Here is a 16,759-nt window from a genome sequence, read left to right on the forward strand (position 1 = left end):
CCCGGGCTCAGCAGCTCCTGCCCTCCCTCACCAGGCACTTCCCTGCCACCGGTGGCTTCCCACCACAAAGCCTGTGTGCCTGAGGGTCCCTCTGATGGGGACGATCTCCACCCAGATCATGATATGTTTTACTTCTCTGTGCCATTCAGATATATTCTCAAATGTCGCCTCCTCAGAGAAGCCCGCCCTGACCAGCCCAGTGACTCACTGCAAGCCCTGCCCTGCTTCATTCCTCTGTGCCACCCCTCGCATGGCATTTATCAGGGGTCTGCTCCTGAGCATGCATCTGTTGTCTCTCCACTAGACAGCGTCTGCCCTGTGAGGACCATACTCACCCCATCCCCTCAGGGCTTAGATGGAAACACCTCAAGCTCTTAATAAATATTTGTTGAATTGATCAACAAACAAAGAAAGGTTCAGTATGTTATGAAGCCAAAGATATCACTTCTGCTTCGAGATGGGCGAGGTCAGGCCACACCCAACGTGTCCAGTGTGTGCCCTGCACCTTGCACCTATGCTGCAATTGGGCTACTCCCTGGGCCAGGCAAGACGCACAGGACACGCTGTGCTGAGCCAGAAGTGACATCCACTGGGGCAAGCAGCTGCCACTAACGGTGGTGGCCAGGCTGCTCCATGACAATGGCCCACTTTGCCTCCCTCAGACCTTTCACTGCCTTTGGGGTGGGGGCTTCTCTCTTTCCTAATCAGGGTAGTCAAGATGGGCAAACTCAAGTTCATGGGTCACCATGGTCTCTCCAGAATGAGTGTCACCTAAATCACGGATGCTGATGTTCCAAACGCCCGCTAGTGGATAAGGGACAGTTGTGCCCACGATGCAGGGCAGCATGACTGACACTGAGCCCTGCACAGAAACCGAGGCAGGGAAGCTCCTGCCTCAGAGGGGCCGGGGCCAGTTCACAGGTGTGGGCCACGGGAACACACATGTGTGTGCTGTGTGCTGTGTGCATGTGTGTCCCGCCCTGGCATTCATCATTAGCTCTTAAAACATCGTAAAATTCTGCATGTAGCCACTAGGGCCATCTGTAACCGCTGCAGCCCTGGGTATCCACACCTATCTCCCAGCATTTTCCAGAAAGTTTCACTACAGCCAGGCCCCGCTTCCCTCAGGGCCCTCTCACACCTCCTCGTTCCCAGGGCCAGGCCATTGTCCACACAGTCCCCCCACCCCAGAACACCTCCCTTACTTCCACTACCCATTTCTTTAGAACCCAGGACAGATCCGCCACCTCTGTGAAGCCTTCTTCTTCAACTCCTCTCAACGCCTTCTGCTCTGACAACTCCCCCAGAGCTCAAGGTCCTCCTCTGTCTCACCGGCCCGGCCCCAGCACTGCCTCTGATTGCAGTGTAACTGTTTCCCTTAGAGGGTCCGTCTCCCAGCAAGGCTGTGCGATCCTGAGTGTCAAGGAGCATGTTCTTCCAGATGTTTTGTTTGATTGTTTGTCACCTCCCAGCTCCTAGAATAGTGTACGGTGCAGAGTATATACTCAATGGACAGTGGGAAATTGAAAACGGAGAGTGGAGGTCATTCCACTTTAGTCTCAGAGAAATTCACAAGCATAGCTCATCCCTTTTCCTTCCAGCAGGCGGCATGGAAAAAATGTTCAGAATTGTCGACCTCAGGCAACTTGCCCTCTTTCATCCTCCATGTCCCCCGCTCCATACTAAACATCATTCCTTTCTCAGAGTGGGTTGTGCTCGTCCCCATCCACTCCCACTTTCCCTGGCCAGGGCCTGGCCTAGGTGAGGCACAAGAGGCCCACAGGGTGCTGATGTGAGAAGGTGCCCTCCTGCCCCGGCTCGTCCGCGTCCTTCAGTTCTCACAGCATGCATCTCTTCTGGAAGGTCTCTTAGTCTGGGCTCCCCCGGCGGTGTGCTCCCTCTCAAGAACATGCTGCCCTCACCGTAGCTGCTCACATGACGTGTTTCCTCTCTGCTGGGCTGCAGTGGGGCTGAGGACCGAGACTGCTCTGCTCATGGCTGCCTCCCTGGCACTCAGCCAACAGCCTCTACGAGCACCTTTTCCCAACCGAGATCAGCAATTGTCTCGCACAGAGACCTACAGAATTTCACTTAAGTATTTCTCTGAGCTATTTGGATACATTATGCCAAAAGTTCAAACTATCCAATAAATCAAGTAATTTTAATACCACGAAGAATAATTAGCCTGGACAACATGGCAAGACCTCATCTCTACCAAAAACAAAAAATTAGTCATGAGTGGTGGCTCACACCTGTAGTCCCAGCTACTCAGGAGGCTGAGGTGGGAGGATCCTCTGAGCCCAGGAGGTCAAGGCTCAGTGAGCTGTGATTGTGCCACTGCACTGAGCCTAGGCAACAGAGTCTCCTAAAAAAAGAACTGTCTTAGTTTCTAACCCACACAAGGAAAAGGTGTGATGGAAATCTCAGCTGAAGCATATTAGCATTATCTAAAGAATGATAAATACAGAGAAATATAAATAACGTCTCAAATGCATGAGAAACAGTAGCTGTAGTTCCCATTCAAAAGTAACACGCACATTGATTTTTTTAATTCTGTTCATGTGCATATTGCTTCACTCCTTCAAGCTCAGTATTTGTACTTTCTAAGCATTTCTTTTATTTCTAAGCTCTGCACTTTTTCTAAACCCAACCATAAAAAACTAATTTAAGTCCAGGAAAAAAATAAATTAGTTTATTGATCTAATGTCTTTTTTACCCTTCAAATATTCTGTTCCCTTCCTTACTTCTACCATACAAGAATTTTCTCTCCGACTTTCACTACTATTATTCTACATGTGATACTTAAGATTTATTCCAAGGCTGGGTGCAGTGGCTCATGCCCACAATCTCAGAACTTTGGGAGGCCGAGGTGGGCAGATCACCTGAGGTCAGGAGTTCAAGAGCAGCCTGGCCAACATGGCAAAAACTCATCTCTACTAAAAGCACAAAAATTAGCCAGGCATGGTGGCGAGTGTGTGTAATCCTAGGTACTCCGGAGGCTGAGGCATGAAAATCACTTGAACCTGGGAGGTGGAGGTTGCAGTGAGCCGAGATTGTGCCATTGCACTCCAGCCCAGGCAACAGAGCAAGTCTAAAAATAAATAAGTAAATAAATAAATAACAGATTTCTTCCACTATCATTTCTAGCTTCTCCCAGAAGTATACACAGGTCTATCTACTGCACACAGCTTTATTTCTTTGAGAATAATACACTAATATTTATAGCTGCATTCTGGGAGCATGGAGGTATTCTCGGTACAGACTTGTGCACAAGCATCTAACTTCCACCTGCTCGTCGCCACTGCCATGAGGTTACTCATGACTCCACTGCTCTAAACAGCTCAACAGTTTACATCCTACTCAAAAGTGGACATCAGTTTCCATCGTTGGTATCACAACTGTTGACTGTAAATCACTCTTGGATGTTTTTAATCTACCCCCAAGGGAGAGTTAACTGACAAAAGCATAAGGCAGGATTAACTGTTTCTGCTCTTCCACCACAGCGTCTACCATCAGGGGACCATCACTGCCCATGGCGGCCTCCTCCTAACTCTCCTTGCTACATGGTGTTTTCCCACTTCTCAGCCTGAAAGATCTTCATCTCCCCTGCGCCTTCTCAGCCCCTCCCAGGGCAGTCCTTCACACCTCATTAGTGCCCAGAAGCATCCCCAGGTGGATGTCTCGACCTTGCCTCTGCAGCCTCTTGGCCTCCCAGTCTCCCGCTTTCCCACTTCACCTTCCTCTAATCTGCACCAACAGCCGGACGCTGGGCCTGATGCCACCCAACTGACTGTGGCTTCATGTCCACACCAGCAATGGCTCCGCCTGCTGTGCCATGAGCCTCCACCCCTGCCTGTCCCTCTCTGCCCTCACCTCATGGACCAACTGCCCATCTGCCTTCTCCTCTCTCATCCACAGCTGCTGAGTGCCCAAGAACACGTGCAACTGCAGGCTGGTTCCATTACAAATCTTCAGCGTGCAGTCCAGCAGGGCTCTCAACCCTGCTCGGCAATCCTCCCATTCCATGTCCCTCCCACTGCCCCCATTCTCCTTCTGTCCATTCGCAAGACACAGCCTTCTCCCTTTTTAGAGTCCATTAGGCATAATTTGCCACCTTCCCTCCCTCCTACCTTAAAGCTTTCTGTACCTGCACCCATCCTCACTTCCACCCCTGCCTTGCAGGAAGGGTGGCTCCCCCACCTTGCACGGCTTACGTATCTACCCATCCTCCAGGTCACACCCTCTTCCACCTCCTCAGGGTCTGGCTCCTATGCCCCACTCCTTCCTCCACCTTCACCCTCAGTAGAGAGGTGTGCTCAGGCCCCTCATGTTCAGTGGTGACCATGTCTTTGCCCTGAGCCCCTCGAGCCGTAATCCCGCATCACCCCGTCTCCCCATTTCACAGCCATGTGCCCCCTACACTCCCATCTCTGCTTTCTCACCCTCCACTCCAGCCCGCCCACAGGACCAGGCTTCCATCTCAAAGTGCCGGTGGCCACCTGCTAAGTGCAGTCAGACAGCACGTTCTAGATCTCGTCTCCCTGGCCTCTGCCGTGGTGTTCACTGGAAGCTGATCTGGCCCAGGCTTCCAGCTGTGCCTTCCCGGGCTGCTGCCTCCACTCCAGAGTCTGCAGCTCTTCTGCACACCCCTCTGTGGCTTCCCTTTATCTCCCACTCCAAACTCTACCCCCAAGAACTCCATCCCCAGCTGGCTTGTGGATCCAGGACTGGGAACAGGCAGAGGGCCATGAGTCCATGGCCACAGAACACGAGGCAAAAAGAATTCAAAAAACTGCATCCGGGACAAAGGCAGGATCAAGTGCCACGTGGTCAGATGAGGCACCAACGGGCAGGGCCACATAGAGGTGGAAACCCCGTCCAGCATCAGGACCACGAGGGCACAAACTTGAGGCCGGAGAGATGCCGAGGAAAACAGAACTGCCCTTATAGGATACCCAAAACCTTGCCTGTGGGCAGAATAGGGGCATAAAAAGAATTGATTAGGAGGGGATTCTTGTCTTCATTTTAAATGGCTTGACGTTTCTGCCTCCTTGTGAAAAATCTGACCACAACGGCCCCACATTCTCACAAGGTGACAAGCAGTTGATGGAAGACCCCACAGGCACCCAAGCTGCCCACCTTCTCCAGGCCAGCTCCCGGGGGGTCTCATCCACACAGACAGCTCCACTGGCTACTGAGTTCACACATCCCCAGTCTAAAACTCCAGCTTCCAGCTCCGTCTGCAGCCCAGGCCTGGGGGTCCCACAGGCACATCTTAGTTGATTCTTCAACTTGTTATCAACACCCAAACCTGTTCCTCTACAGGACTCCCCACCTCAGAAAAGAACTCTCATTGGTGTGGTTGCTCCGGTATGATATGGGAGGAATAATAACTCTTCCAATCCATGAACATGAATATCTTTCCATTTATTTGTATCTTTTTCAAGTTCTTTCATCAATGTTTTATAGTTTTCAGTGTACAGAGCTCTCACTTGCTTGGTTAAATTTATTCCTAAGTATTTTACTCTTTTTGGTGCTTTGGTAAATGGAATTGTTCTCTAATTTCTTTTCCAGATAGCTTGTTGGGATTATGTGGAAACACGAGTGATTTCTGTATGTTGGTTTTGTAATCTGCAACTTTACTGAATTCTTTTATTCTAACAGTTTTTTGGTACAGTCTCGGGTTTTCTATGTATAAAATCATATCATCTGCAACCAGATTATTTGACTTCTTCCTTTCCAATGTGGATGCCTTTTGTTTCTTTTTCTTGTCTGATTCCTCTTGCTAGGACTTCCAGCCTTATGCTGAATGTAAGTGGTACAAGTGGGGCACCTTTGTCTTGTTTCTAATCTTAGAGGAAAAGCTTTCAGCATTTTACCATTGAGTATGATATTAGCTGTGGGCTTCTCGTATTTAGCTTTTATTATGTTGAGATACATTCTTTGTATACTAATTGGCTAAGAGCTTTGATCATGACAGGATGTTGAATTTTGTCCAGTGCCTTTTCTGTATCTATTGAGACGATCATGTAATTTCTGTCTTTTATTCTGTTAATAAAGGTGAGGTGTAAAGTTAGGTTGTTTGAGATCTTTCTTTTTTTTTTTTTTTTTTGAGACAGAGTTTTGCTCTTGTTGCCCAGACTGGATTGCAGTGGCGCGATCTCAGCTCACTGCAACCTCCACCTCCCAGATTCAAGTGATTCTCCTGCCTCAGCCTCCCAAGTAGCTGGGATTACAGGTTCCCGCCACCACGCCTGGCTAATTTTTTATATTTTTAGTAGAGATGGGGTTTCACCATGTTGGCCAGGCTGGTCTTGAACTCCTGACTTCAGGTGATCCGCCGGCCTCGGCCTCCCAAAGTGCTGGGATTACAGGCGTGAGCCACCGCACCCGGCCAATATAGGCATTTTTCTTTATAAAACTCACTCTTAGAACTGGTTTTGCTGAATCCCATAAATTCTAGTATTTATTTCCATTTTTGTTGCTCTCAAGATATTTTTTTATTTCCCTTTTGATTTCTTCCTTGACCCAATGGTTGTTCAGGAATGCACTGTTAAATTTCCAAATATTTGTGAATTTTCCAATTTTCCTCCTATTATTGATTTCTAATTTTGTATCATTATGGTCAGAAAAAACACCTGATATGATTTTAGTCTTACATTTGCTAAGACTTGATTTGTGGCCTAATATGATTTATCCTGGGGAATGCTGTATACACTTGAGAAAAATGTGTATTCCGCTGCTGGTAGACAGAATGTTCTGCAGTCTGTTAAGTCTATTGGGTTTATATTGTTATTCAAGCCCACGGTTTCCTTATTGACTTTCTGTCTGGATGATGTATTCATTGTTGAAAGTGGGGTACTGAAGTCACCTCCTATTATTGTATTGCTGTCTACCTCTCCCTTCAGTTCTGGTAATACTTGCATATTATATATTTAGGTGCTCCAGTGACAGTTGCATATATATATTGATAATTGTCGTATATTCTTGATGGGCTGACCCTTTTAACCTAATGTGGTGACCTTTATCTCTTGTTGCAGTTTTTCACGTGAAGTCAATTTGGTCTGATGTAAGTCCAGCTGCCCCTGTTCTCTTTTGGTTTCCACTTGCATGGGATATTTTTCCCATCCCTTCAATTTCAGCCTGTGCATGTGGTTAAAGCTGAAGGCCGACCCAGATTATCTTCACAGCCACCAGGCCCGGAGCCCCTCCCTCACGTGCCACCTTCAGTCCATCATGATGACTAGCACCACTGGGAGCTTTCATTCATGCAAATGGGACCCACTGGCTGCAAGACAGCAAGCCCCTTGTCTGGTCTGTAAGGTATTTGTGAAACCTAAGTTCTGGCCTTGGGGCTGGCCACTTCCCTCACAATAGGGCTGAATTTCCTATGATGACAGTGTCGTGCTCCCTCAACACACTCTGCTTGTTTGTGCCTCATCCACTGTCGTAATGATAATCACAAACCCATTTCACGCCTACTATGCATCAAGTGTTTTGCTAAGCACTTTACACATATGAGGACCCTTGGAAGTAGGTATTATTATCATTTCCAGTTTTCCAGATGACAAAACATGCATTGAGGAGTTAGGAATGTGCCCAAGGTAACCGAGACACGGATGGCGGAGAGGAGATTTGCTCCACGTCAGACCCCCAGGCACATGCTAGAGGCCATTACACACACTACCTCCCTCCCACATGCTCTTCTGTCCCATGGCATTCATTTCCCCCATCTCTGCCAAGACTCAATCCAAACACCAGCTCCCACAGGCCTGGCTCCTCCAGACCAACTGAGAGGCCTCATTATACCAACTGCAGCATTCTAGCAACTTGAACGGTTGGCCACTCAATAGGGGTTTCAGGCAGTAAGACTCTTTTTTGCAATGCTATATTCTCCACCCCTAGCACATGGTAGATGCTCAATGGTTTGTTGAATGAATAAATGAATGAGGCCGGTTAAAAGTAAGTATAATACCAAGACTGAGAAAATACTATCTGCTTGAAGAATTAAAATTAAGAGTTTATGGTGAATCATTTTAGACCTTGCTGGTCCAGGCAGAAAACTCTCATAGAAAAGAATAAACACAAGCTGCCGCCCCCTGGCTGTCCTAAAGGCGAGAGTCTCCTTACTTCCGAACGCCTCCTAGAGGGAAGACTTTTTCTCCGATCGTGGCCAGCACGATGTCCCAATCGGACAGACTAAATTTGGGTATAATGATTTTTGCAGGTGGAATAAATAATCTTCCATTTGTAAAAACACTGTAAGAATAAAAAGAAAAGCATCCATTAATACCTTAAGTTTGAGGGGGAAACATTGAAAATTCAATATATATACAATCACAGAACTGTAAAAACAATGAGATGCACTAAGCAGCCTCCAATACTGCATACTATGTCTTATTGGGGACCTTATCAAGCTGTACAGAATGTCACAGAGCCTGGTGACAGACGCGCGCATGTGTGTATACCTATGTGTGTGTGTATGTGTGGTTTTGTTGTAGACGAAAACCACAACAGTGGGCTACAGAAAGAGCACTAGGAGTGAAGGTGCCTTAGGGTTAATAGTGGTTGCAAAACAGGAAAAGTTCTCTTGTCCCCCTCACAGAGCATGAGATGGGGGTTGGCTCACTTTTTCAGTGCCTCACTGCTCAAACCTCTAGGGGAGGCATAAAGACGGGCAGGCTCTGGGGCTCCAACCCCACAGTTGTGACATTCTGGGCAGCTTGATAAAAATCTGGGTATTTTATAAAATCTAAAATGCCCAGATTAATAGAACATAACTCCACTTTTTATAAAACATGTCTCCCACTACTATAATGTGTAAAATGAAAGAAAATTGTGTCCATTTGGAAAACAGGCAGATAATTTTGCCTTAAATAATGTAGCTGTTTTCCCTTTCTCTGGAGCCAAGATCATCTCCCAAAGAAAATAACATGCATTCCTTTGAAAAGTTAATAGAAACCACTTATTCACTCCTGAGTTTTAAGGCAACTTCAATATAATCTTAGGGGTGTTAGTTTATTTTTTCTACGTGTTGAGGGAGAGGAAGTGCTTAGAAGATTTTCAAAACCCAACACAAAGTTAGCAGTGTTCATGAGACTATGCCATAATCAAAGACACATGCAATAGTTTCAAACTCTTGTAATTCACAATAAAATAATGTAAAATACAAGGTGTATCGAGTCTAAAAATAATAAATGATATCATTGATATCCTTTAACAATATATAAGCTCAACTTTGCAATTCTGGTTAATTTTTTTACATTATAATTTACTATTACTGCCATTTTTTGTCTTCTTCCTTAAATGCAAATAACTTAGAATTTGAGAAATATCTCTCTTTAGAGTAAATATAAATCTTAATTTAATATGTTTGTCACCATAAAGAGAGTCCATTTTCTCTGTTAAGGTTTTGTGGCAAAAGAGGCTTCCAATCAACCCAGAGTCCAACTTCTTCCATATTTAAGATGCTGCCCACAAGAAGTCATAAAAAGAAATGTTCCATGCAAGTTATATCAGAGTTTATCCATGTGCTATTACAATTACAATAAAGATTTGCTACAATGTTTTCAACTATTGGTTTTCCTAATTGGTTTAGGCTGCAAGTTTTTCTAAATATAGATTACTAATAGGAATAAAAGTAATCAATGTTTAAACAAGGTCTTGTTATATTTTGTCTCAATTTTTAAGAAATTTAATTTATAATCTTATCCTGAGTATTGAGAAACAGGCACACCAACCCACTGCTGATGTAGCTGAAAATCAGCACAGTCTTCTTGAAGGACACTTTGGCAAAATAGATCAATGTAATATAAAGGATCAATAACCACTAACCCAGTCATCCCACACCATGAAATCCACCCGACAGAAAAGTGGACAAAGATTTAGAGGTGAAGATATTTCTCACAGAATTATGTATGAAGTCAAAAATACAAAATGTCTAAGTATGGATGACTGGTTAAATAAATTATGCCACAGCCACACCATAAATTATACAGCTGTTAAAAATTGTGTATGCAGAATTTATATCTACAGGGGAAAAACGGTCAGATATAATTAATGTTGTAGACAAAAACCACAACAGTGGGCTACAGAAAGAACACTAGGAGTGAAGGTGCCTTAGGGTTAATAGTGGTTGTGAACAGGAAAAGTTCCCTTGTCCCCCTCGCAGAGCGTGCAATGGGGGCGTGGCTCGCTTCTTCAGTGCCCCACCGCTCAAAACTCTAGGGGGCATACAGACGGGCAGGCTGTGGGGCTCCGACCCCATGGCAGTATCTAGGGGTAAATGTTTCCAGCTCCTGAAGCCCCAGTGGGCCTGTGTTACAGGCTGCTCTGAGTTTAGCCGTCTGTATAGGTGGCTTGTGTTAATCAGCTCAATTAGACCCCTGCCTTGTTGCAAGAACAAAGAGCTTTGTATCCCGGGTTCTGGCCTTGGTGTACCAGAACAACTGGATCACATGTGTGCTAGCAGAATGAGTGCAAGGTGTTATTGAGTGGAAGTAGCTCTCAGCAGATGGGGGAGCCAGAAGGGAGACGGTTTTCCCCTGGAGTCAGGCCTCTCGGAACCCCAGCGCTCCTCCAACTGCCCCAGCCAAACTCTGTGTCGTTCTGCCGGTCGGCGGCCTGCCGGTGTGCCGGTGCCTGTTGGTGCGTTCCTCTTAACGTCCAGCCACTTGCGTGTTTCTCCGCCGATGTGCTCCTCCCAACGTCCAGCCATTTCTGTCTCTGCTTTGCCAGGGTCTCAAGTTTTTATAGGCACAGGATGGGGGCGTGGCAGGCCAGGGTGGTCTTGGGAAATGCAACATTTGGGCAGGGAAACAAAAATGCCTGTCCTCACGCAGGTCCGTTGGGTGGCGCCCTAGCCAGGGACCATGCCCTCCTCTCCCCAGCAGTTCCCTTCCCCCTTCTGTATCATTTAAAGGGACCACACTCTTCCTAGCACTTCTATATCTGAGGGATGGGATAACTGGAGATTTTTATTTTATTTTATTCTTTATGCTTTTCTAGATTTCCACATTTTTATAAGCCTGTAAATAGAAAAATCTGTAAATTTTTTTGAATTTTTAAGATAAAAGAGAAGAAACAATAATCTCTGATTTATAAACTAGGAAATGGCAAGTTCAGAGGGAGAAACGGACTTCACACATCTCTAAAATTTGCTGGTTGAGCGGAAGAACGAACCTAGACCAATATCACCATGCCAGGTTTGGGGTCCGTGTTGTTCAGGGTCCGATGATCCATCTTCCAGGTAGCTGAATGAACAACTCCATCTAAAATACCCAAAAACAGTTTCCCTGGAAGTCTGTGATAGGTTGTGGATGGGCACACATCAAATCCCATCACTGGTAAATAAACACTGGTACATGTGAATTTTTGAATGCCTGGTACTCATTTTTGAAAGCACAATTTATATATGCTGATAAAAAACCATGTACAAGATAAATTGGGTGGTTACAAGAAAAATGAAGGCACACAACAGTGCATGCAGTACACATATACCTATAAACGCCTGATCATGCATGGCCCATCCTAGAAAGAGACCGGAAACTGTTACGCTGGCTCCCTCTGGGGGAATCACTAGGGAACTAGTGATATAAGCTGGGAGGCGTTTTTTTTGTTTGTTTGTTTGGTTTTTTTTTTTTTTTTCAGATAGACCAGCAGAAAAAATGTATTGCCCTTGGAGTGGGATGCTGAATATATCTCATCAAACAGTTCATCTCAATTTAATTTCACTATCTCTCCTCTTTCTTCACACTTTGAATTCTCAACTCTCTGCCAACAAAAACTTGCAATCTGATAGAGAAGTTGCACATACAATTAGCTGTAATATAAATCAAACCCTTTGACAAGGGAGTAAAAACAAACATTAATTCCTTTTTTACTTTATTTCAATCTCATTGCTCAAAATGAATATTCAAAAATCAGGCATTTATCCAATCTGCCGTTAATGTGAAACACATTGATGGGAACCGTCAATGGTGCACTGAATTATTTATTTCTTACCAAATTTACCAAATTTCATCAGTTCAAATGTAGATTTTACTTCTTATTGACTTATTTTTCTAACAAATTAGCAGTATTGACAGGCTGAAATTAATTTTATTTTTTTAATTTTTAATTTGGGAGACTTACTTTAAATGTATATCTCTTAAAAATATATATTTACCATTGGCATGAGTCACTCTGTTAAATAAGATGGTTTATTTAAATAAAAACTCTGAAGAGAGTTCAAAAGGCATAAAACTACTTTGTCAATGCACCTCTTCCTGTGTTGCTACTTAATTTTTAGTAGTAAATAGGGGGAAAATAAAACATTTTAAACATTTTAAATAGAAAATATTTCAGATTGTTTAAAATGGGAAGTAGCATATAGGTCCAGGAATGGGTTTTGGTCAGGTGGGTTGGCGATGACAGCTGCCATTTCCTCAGCACTAGCCATGAACACTTTAGAGAGTCGTCTCTAAACTTCCCAGCAAATCAGTAAAGCGAGTCCTGCTCCCCCGTGACACAGAGGAAGAATCTGGACCTCTGAGAGGGTAAGGGGTTTCCCCAGGCCACATGGAGGCCACATGGAGAACCGACCGACCACCCAGACCTTCCCCTGCATCCACCTCCCTCTACCCACTTTTGTCTTCTCTGTTGAAAAGCAAGGTAGAAGGCATCAGAAATGTGCTGTTTCTCTCCAAAATACATTGATGATGGTAGGTGGGAAGAAAGCCAGGGTCGTTTTTGTTTCCATTGCCACGCTATCTTTAAATAGCCATGACCCACTGCAGTTGGGTAGTAAACGGGCCATGAGCATATCGTGACATCCTGGGCTGGCCGCCTGTGCCCTCCCCTCATCCTGGGGTGAAGGTCGCCTAATGCTTGCTCCCAAGAACCAGGTCAAGTTCCAAGCTGAGTTGAACTGAAAAGTTCTCCACATTTGAACTCAGAAGCCATGGTCTTCGGGGCTGATTCTAGAACTAAATAGCTCTATCTCTGGACCTCTCATTCCCCCACTGAACTGTGAGCTCTCTGAGAACAAGCCTGCATCTGAATCTCTCGGTCTCCCCAGGGCCTGGCACCTGGGGGTACTCAGTCAATTCTGGATGGGCAGTGGTGGGGGGTACATGGATTGGATGGAGCCATTAGGGATCAAAGGAACAGATGAAGGGTCTTACTCTCTTTTGGCCTCAATCTTCCATTTCCAAAAGTGGAATATGACTGCCTGCCTTATCTGCTGCATAGGCTTATAATGAAGGCAAAAGGAGGTTACAGGCATTTTGATTTGAAAAGGGTAATAAAGAGGTATTATTCTTTAAAACTAAGGTGTCATAACAGTTATTATTGTGTTTTTCTAAACTAAGATTTTGAGACAACCTGAAAGAAAACTGGAGTGATTTAAGTAACAGTTCACTCTAATCCTAAACTTTCTCGTTGAGAACTGCAGAATTCTCGGCATGTAACAACCCCGTCCATTTGGAAAATACACAATGTACAATGCACTGCAATTGAAATCATCAGGAAAAAACCTGAAACATTTGACCCACAGCAAGCTCAGAAACCATGGGCTCTTGTGGGTCTGGACATTTGCTGGCTCGTGGGGAGAAACAGCTCAGCCCTCCAGAGGAGGGAAGAATCCTACCCCTCTGCTCATCACAAAATCACTGCCTGACCTGCAGAAAGCAAACGTCCAATGCTCTTAACTGCCACTAAACTCAACAGGAGAAGTCACCCTGCAACCTGAAGGGGACTCCACCATGCTTCTCACTGGTCTGGGGCAACACATCCTACCCTTAGGACCTCCTCATCTCCTGCTCCGTTCCTCCGAGTCACCCACCTTCACCAGGGGTGGGTTTTGATCCTGTGCCTCACGACTTGCCTCTTTCTCAACCTCAAAACATTTCTGTGGGACCCCTTAAAGCAGCACAACTTCCTTCTCAGTCCTACCACCCTGTAAATCTGCTAGGAAGGGATCTTCTTCTGGATTGGGGTATTAGAATCCACTGTGTCCCCAGGGACTCCTTCCCTCTCATCTATGTTCCCCAACATGGTGTCCGACTTGCTTAAGTTCTTCTGCTTCCCTCCACCTGGCACTCATTTAACCAAAGACTTCAATCAGCTGTTAGGCAGGATTCCTCCACCTTTGTGGATAAGAAACTCCGTGGATATTAGATGTATTTGGGATGCAGAACCCTATAAGATAGAAATAGATCCTTCCATGCCCCTCCACAAGATTTGCAAAAAATCATTTAAAACCAGAGGGACTTGAAAGGTACTGCCCTATATTTCCAAACCATGCAACACTCGCATTCCAGCCACTAAAAAGCCAAATGGAAAAAAAATATATAAGCTGGTCCAAGATCTGAGATCTTTAAAAAATAATGGTCAAACCCAGGCTTTCCTTGGTGCCTAATGCTAACACTATCCTGGCCGTGATCACTTTTAACACACAGTATTTCACAGTCATCATCAATGTGTGCACTGCCTTTTTTAGAATTCCCTACCATGAAAATTCCCCAGGCTTGTCACCTTCACCTGGGAAAATGAACCATATTCCTGGACCGTTATGCCTCAAGGATTTACTGAGGCCCCTACCTACTTCTCACACACCCTAAGTGCAAATCTGATGCAGGTAAAACTCCCAGGAAACTCAACTGTAATCCAACTTGTGGATGACCTCCTCCTATGTTCTGAAAGTTACTCAGGTGGGAATTGAACAATGAGAACACATGGACACAGGAAGGGGAACATCACACACCAGGGACTGTTGTGGGGTGGGGGGACAGGGGAGGGATAGCTTTAGGAGATACACCTAATGCTAAATGACGAGTTAATGGGTGCAGCACACCAACATGGCACATGTATACATATGTAACAAACCTGCACATTGTGCACATGTACCCTAAAACTTAAAGTATAATAATAATAAAATAAAAAATTAAAAAATTAAAATAAACTAAAAAAAAGAAAGTTACAACAGCTCCCTTCTGCACGCTGAATGCCTCCTTAGGGCGTTAGCAAAAAGGACCATGGAGTGGCTAGACACAAAGTTCAGTTATCCTGTGCGTCTGGTATCTGGGCTATGATATCTTGGTCACAGAAAAAAACAATCTCTACAGACCAAGTTTCTAGTCTTCAACATTTTCCTTTCCTGGAATTGGGAGTGAGAAAGTGTGGGTCTTGTGAGATGCGGTAGGATTTGGATGCCTAATTTCTCTCCAATTGACTCCTCTCTTTAGGCCACGATAAGGGAGTCATCCCTGGACCCAGGAGTAAGGAACCCCCTATCTAAAGACACTTTCGTGAACCTGAAGGGCTCTGTACTTTCACCCCCACCTTGAACTTCCCAATTACTCCCTGCCTTTGTCCTTCCTTGTGCATGAAGGAGAGGATCATGTCTTGGAGTCTTCTCCCCAAAACATAAAAACGTGGATTGCGAGAGCTTCACCCGAGCTCAGGAGTTGAGGCATGTCTCCTGCCTGTGAGCCAGGGCTGCAACCACCAGTCTTGTCCAGGCTGCCTGTCTCACTTGCAACTGGGTCGCCTATTAGACACACACATTCCTCATCCCGTTCAGACCCTACAGACCCCACTGCTTAATGAGAACACAGCATTTCTCTGTGGCTAAACTTCCCTCTTATGAAATCTACTGCTTCCCCCCTCACATAATCATACTACACCATCAAAGCCTTAACCCCGCCACTTGCTTCCTTTACCCGTGGTTAGTTAGTGGATGTTAGTGACACCCGTGTCAGCAACATCGATGATTGTCTCATCCTAGATTAGATTCATCAGAAACCCCTCTGCCCTAAGTAGATCTTGCTCTTTATGTCGATGGCTCCTATCTCTGGAGGGAGGGTGGGCCCTTCCAGGCTGGATATGCCATCACTAATCAGCACAAACCTCTTGGCTATCTAGCCCTGCCATGTGTTACATCAGCCCAGGTGGCTGAATGAATCATTTACTCGGGCTTGCATGAAGACAGAAGAAATGAAGGTGAAACATCCACGCTGACAGCCACCATGCCTTTGGGGCAGTACGTGATGTTGGTGTGCCATGGAAACGGGGGATTTACGACAGCAGCCGGTACCCCAGTCAAACAGCAGAACTTCTGGAGGCACTGTTATTACCCCAGCAAACTGCTCTTATTAAAACTGAGGGATACGGCATAAAGAAATCAGATGACACTTGGGAAAATAAGTGGGTTAATAAATATGCCAAACTAGAAGCCTCTTCCCCCACCGCTTGAGGAACCTACGTGGTTTCCAGGCCTTGGGACCACAGCCCTGGCTCGCACTTCAAGGTCCCGGACCCCTGGTGGGATGATTCAACCTCTGCTACAGTCTGAATTCTGTGTCCCCTCACCCCCCAGTTCATGTTGAAACCAAATCCCCAGTGTAAAAGCATTAAGAGGTGAGGCCTTTAAAAGGTGATTCGATCATGAGGGGGCTTAGGTTCACGAGTGGGATTAGTGTCCTTATAAAAGAGGCCTCAGGGAGCTTGTCTGCCCCCTCCATCATGTGAGAACACAGCAAGAAGGCACATCTGTGCAGCAGGGAGCACCCCTCGCCAGACACCAAACCTGCTAGCACCTCAATCTCGGACTTCCCAGCCTCCAGAACTGTGGGCAAAAAATTTCTGTTGTTTGTAAATTACCCAGTCTCATGTATTTTGTTATAACAACCCAAACAGACACCTCCCTTGAAGGAAACAACTTCTTCAAGATGCCTCCCAAGGAAATAACACAAGAGAGCCACATGGCCCACCCAAGTCT

At 45.5% G+C, this 16,759-nt stretch overlaps 1 protein-coding gene across 4 annotated transcripts in view; it reads right to left on the reverse strand.

Moving 5' to 3' along the window:
* The window catches only part of DCDC2C (doublecortin domain containing 2C), a 146,924-nt gene that overhangs the window by 100,220 nt on the left and 29,945 nt on the right, over positions 1–16,759 (reverse strand). For 3 of the 4 annotated variants that reach the window (XR_010130074.1, XM_055378719.2, XM_055378720.2), the window contains exon 4: positions 8,131–8,259. The exons of the other annotated variant lie outside the window; for it this stretch is intronic. Coding sequence is in view for 2 of the 3 variants with exons in the window: in XM_055378719.2 (XP_055234694.1) it covers positions 8,131–8,259 (129 nt within the window). In the remaining variant the exon portion in view is untranslated. The remainder of the gene's footprint in view (positions 1–8,130; positions 8,260–16,759) is intronic. 4 annotated transcript variants of the gene reach the window in all.

The sequence above is a fragment of the Gorilla gorilla genome, chromosome 12, assembly GCF_029281585.2.
Source record: "Gorilla gorilla gorilla isolate KB3781 chromosome 12, NHGRI_mGorGor1-v2.1_pri, whole genome shotgun sequence".
NCBI lineage: Eukaryota > Metazoa > Chordata > Mammalia > Primates > Hominidae > Gorilla > Gorilla gorilla.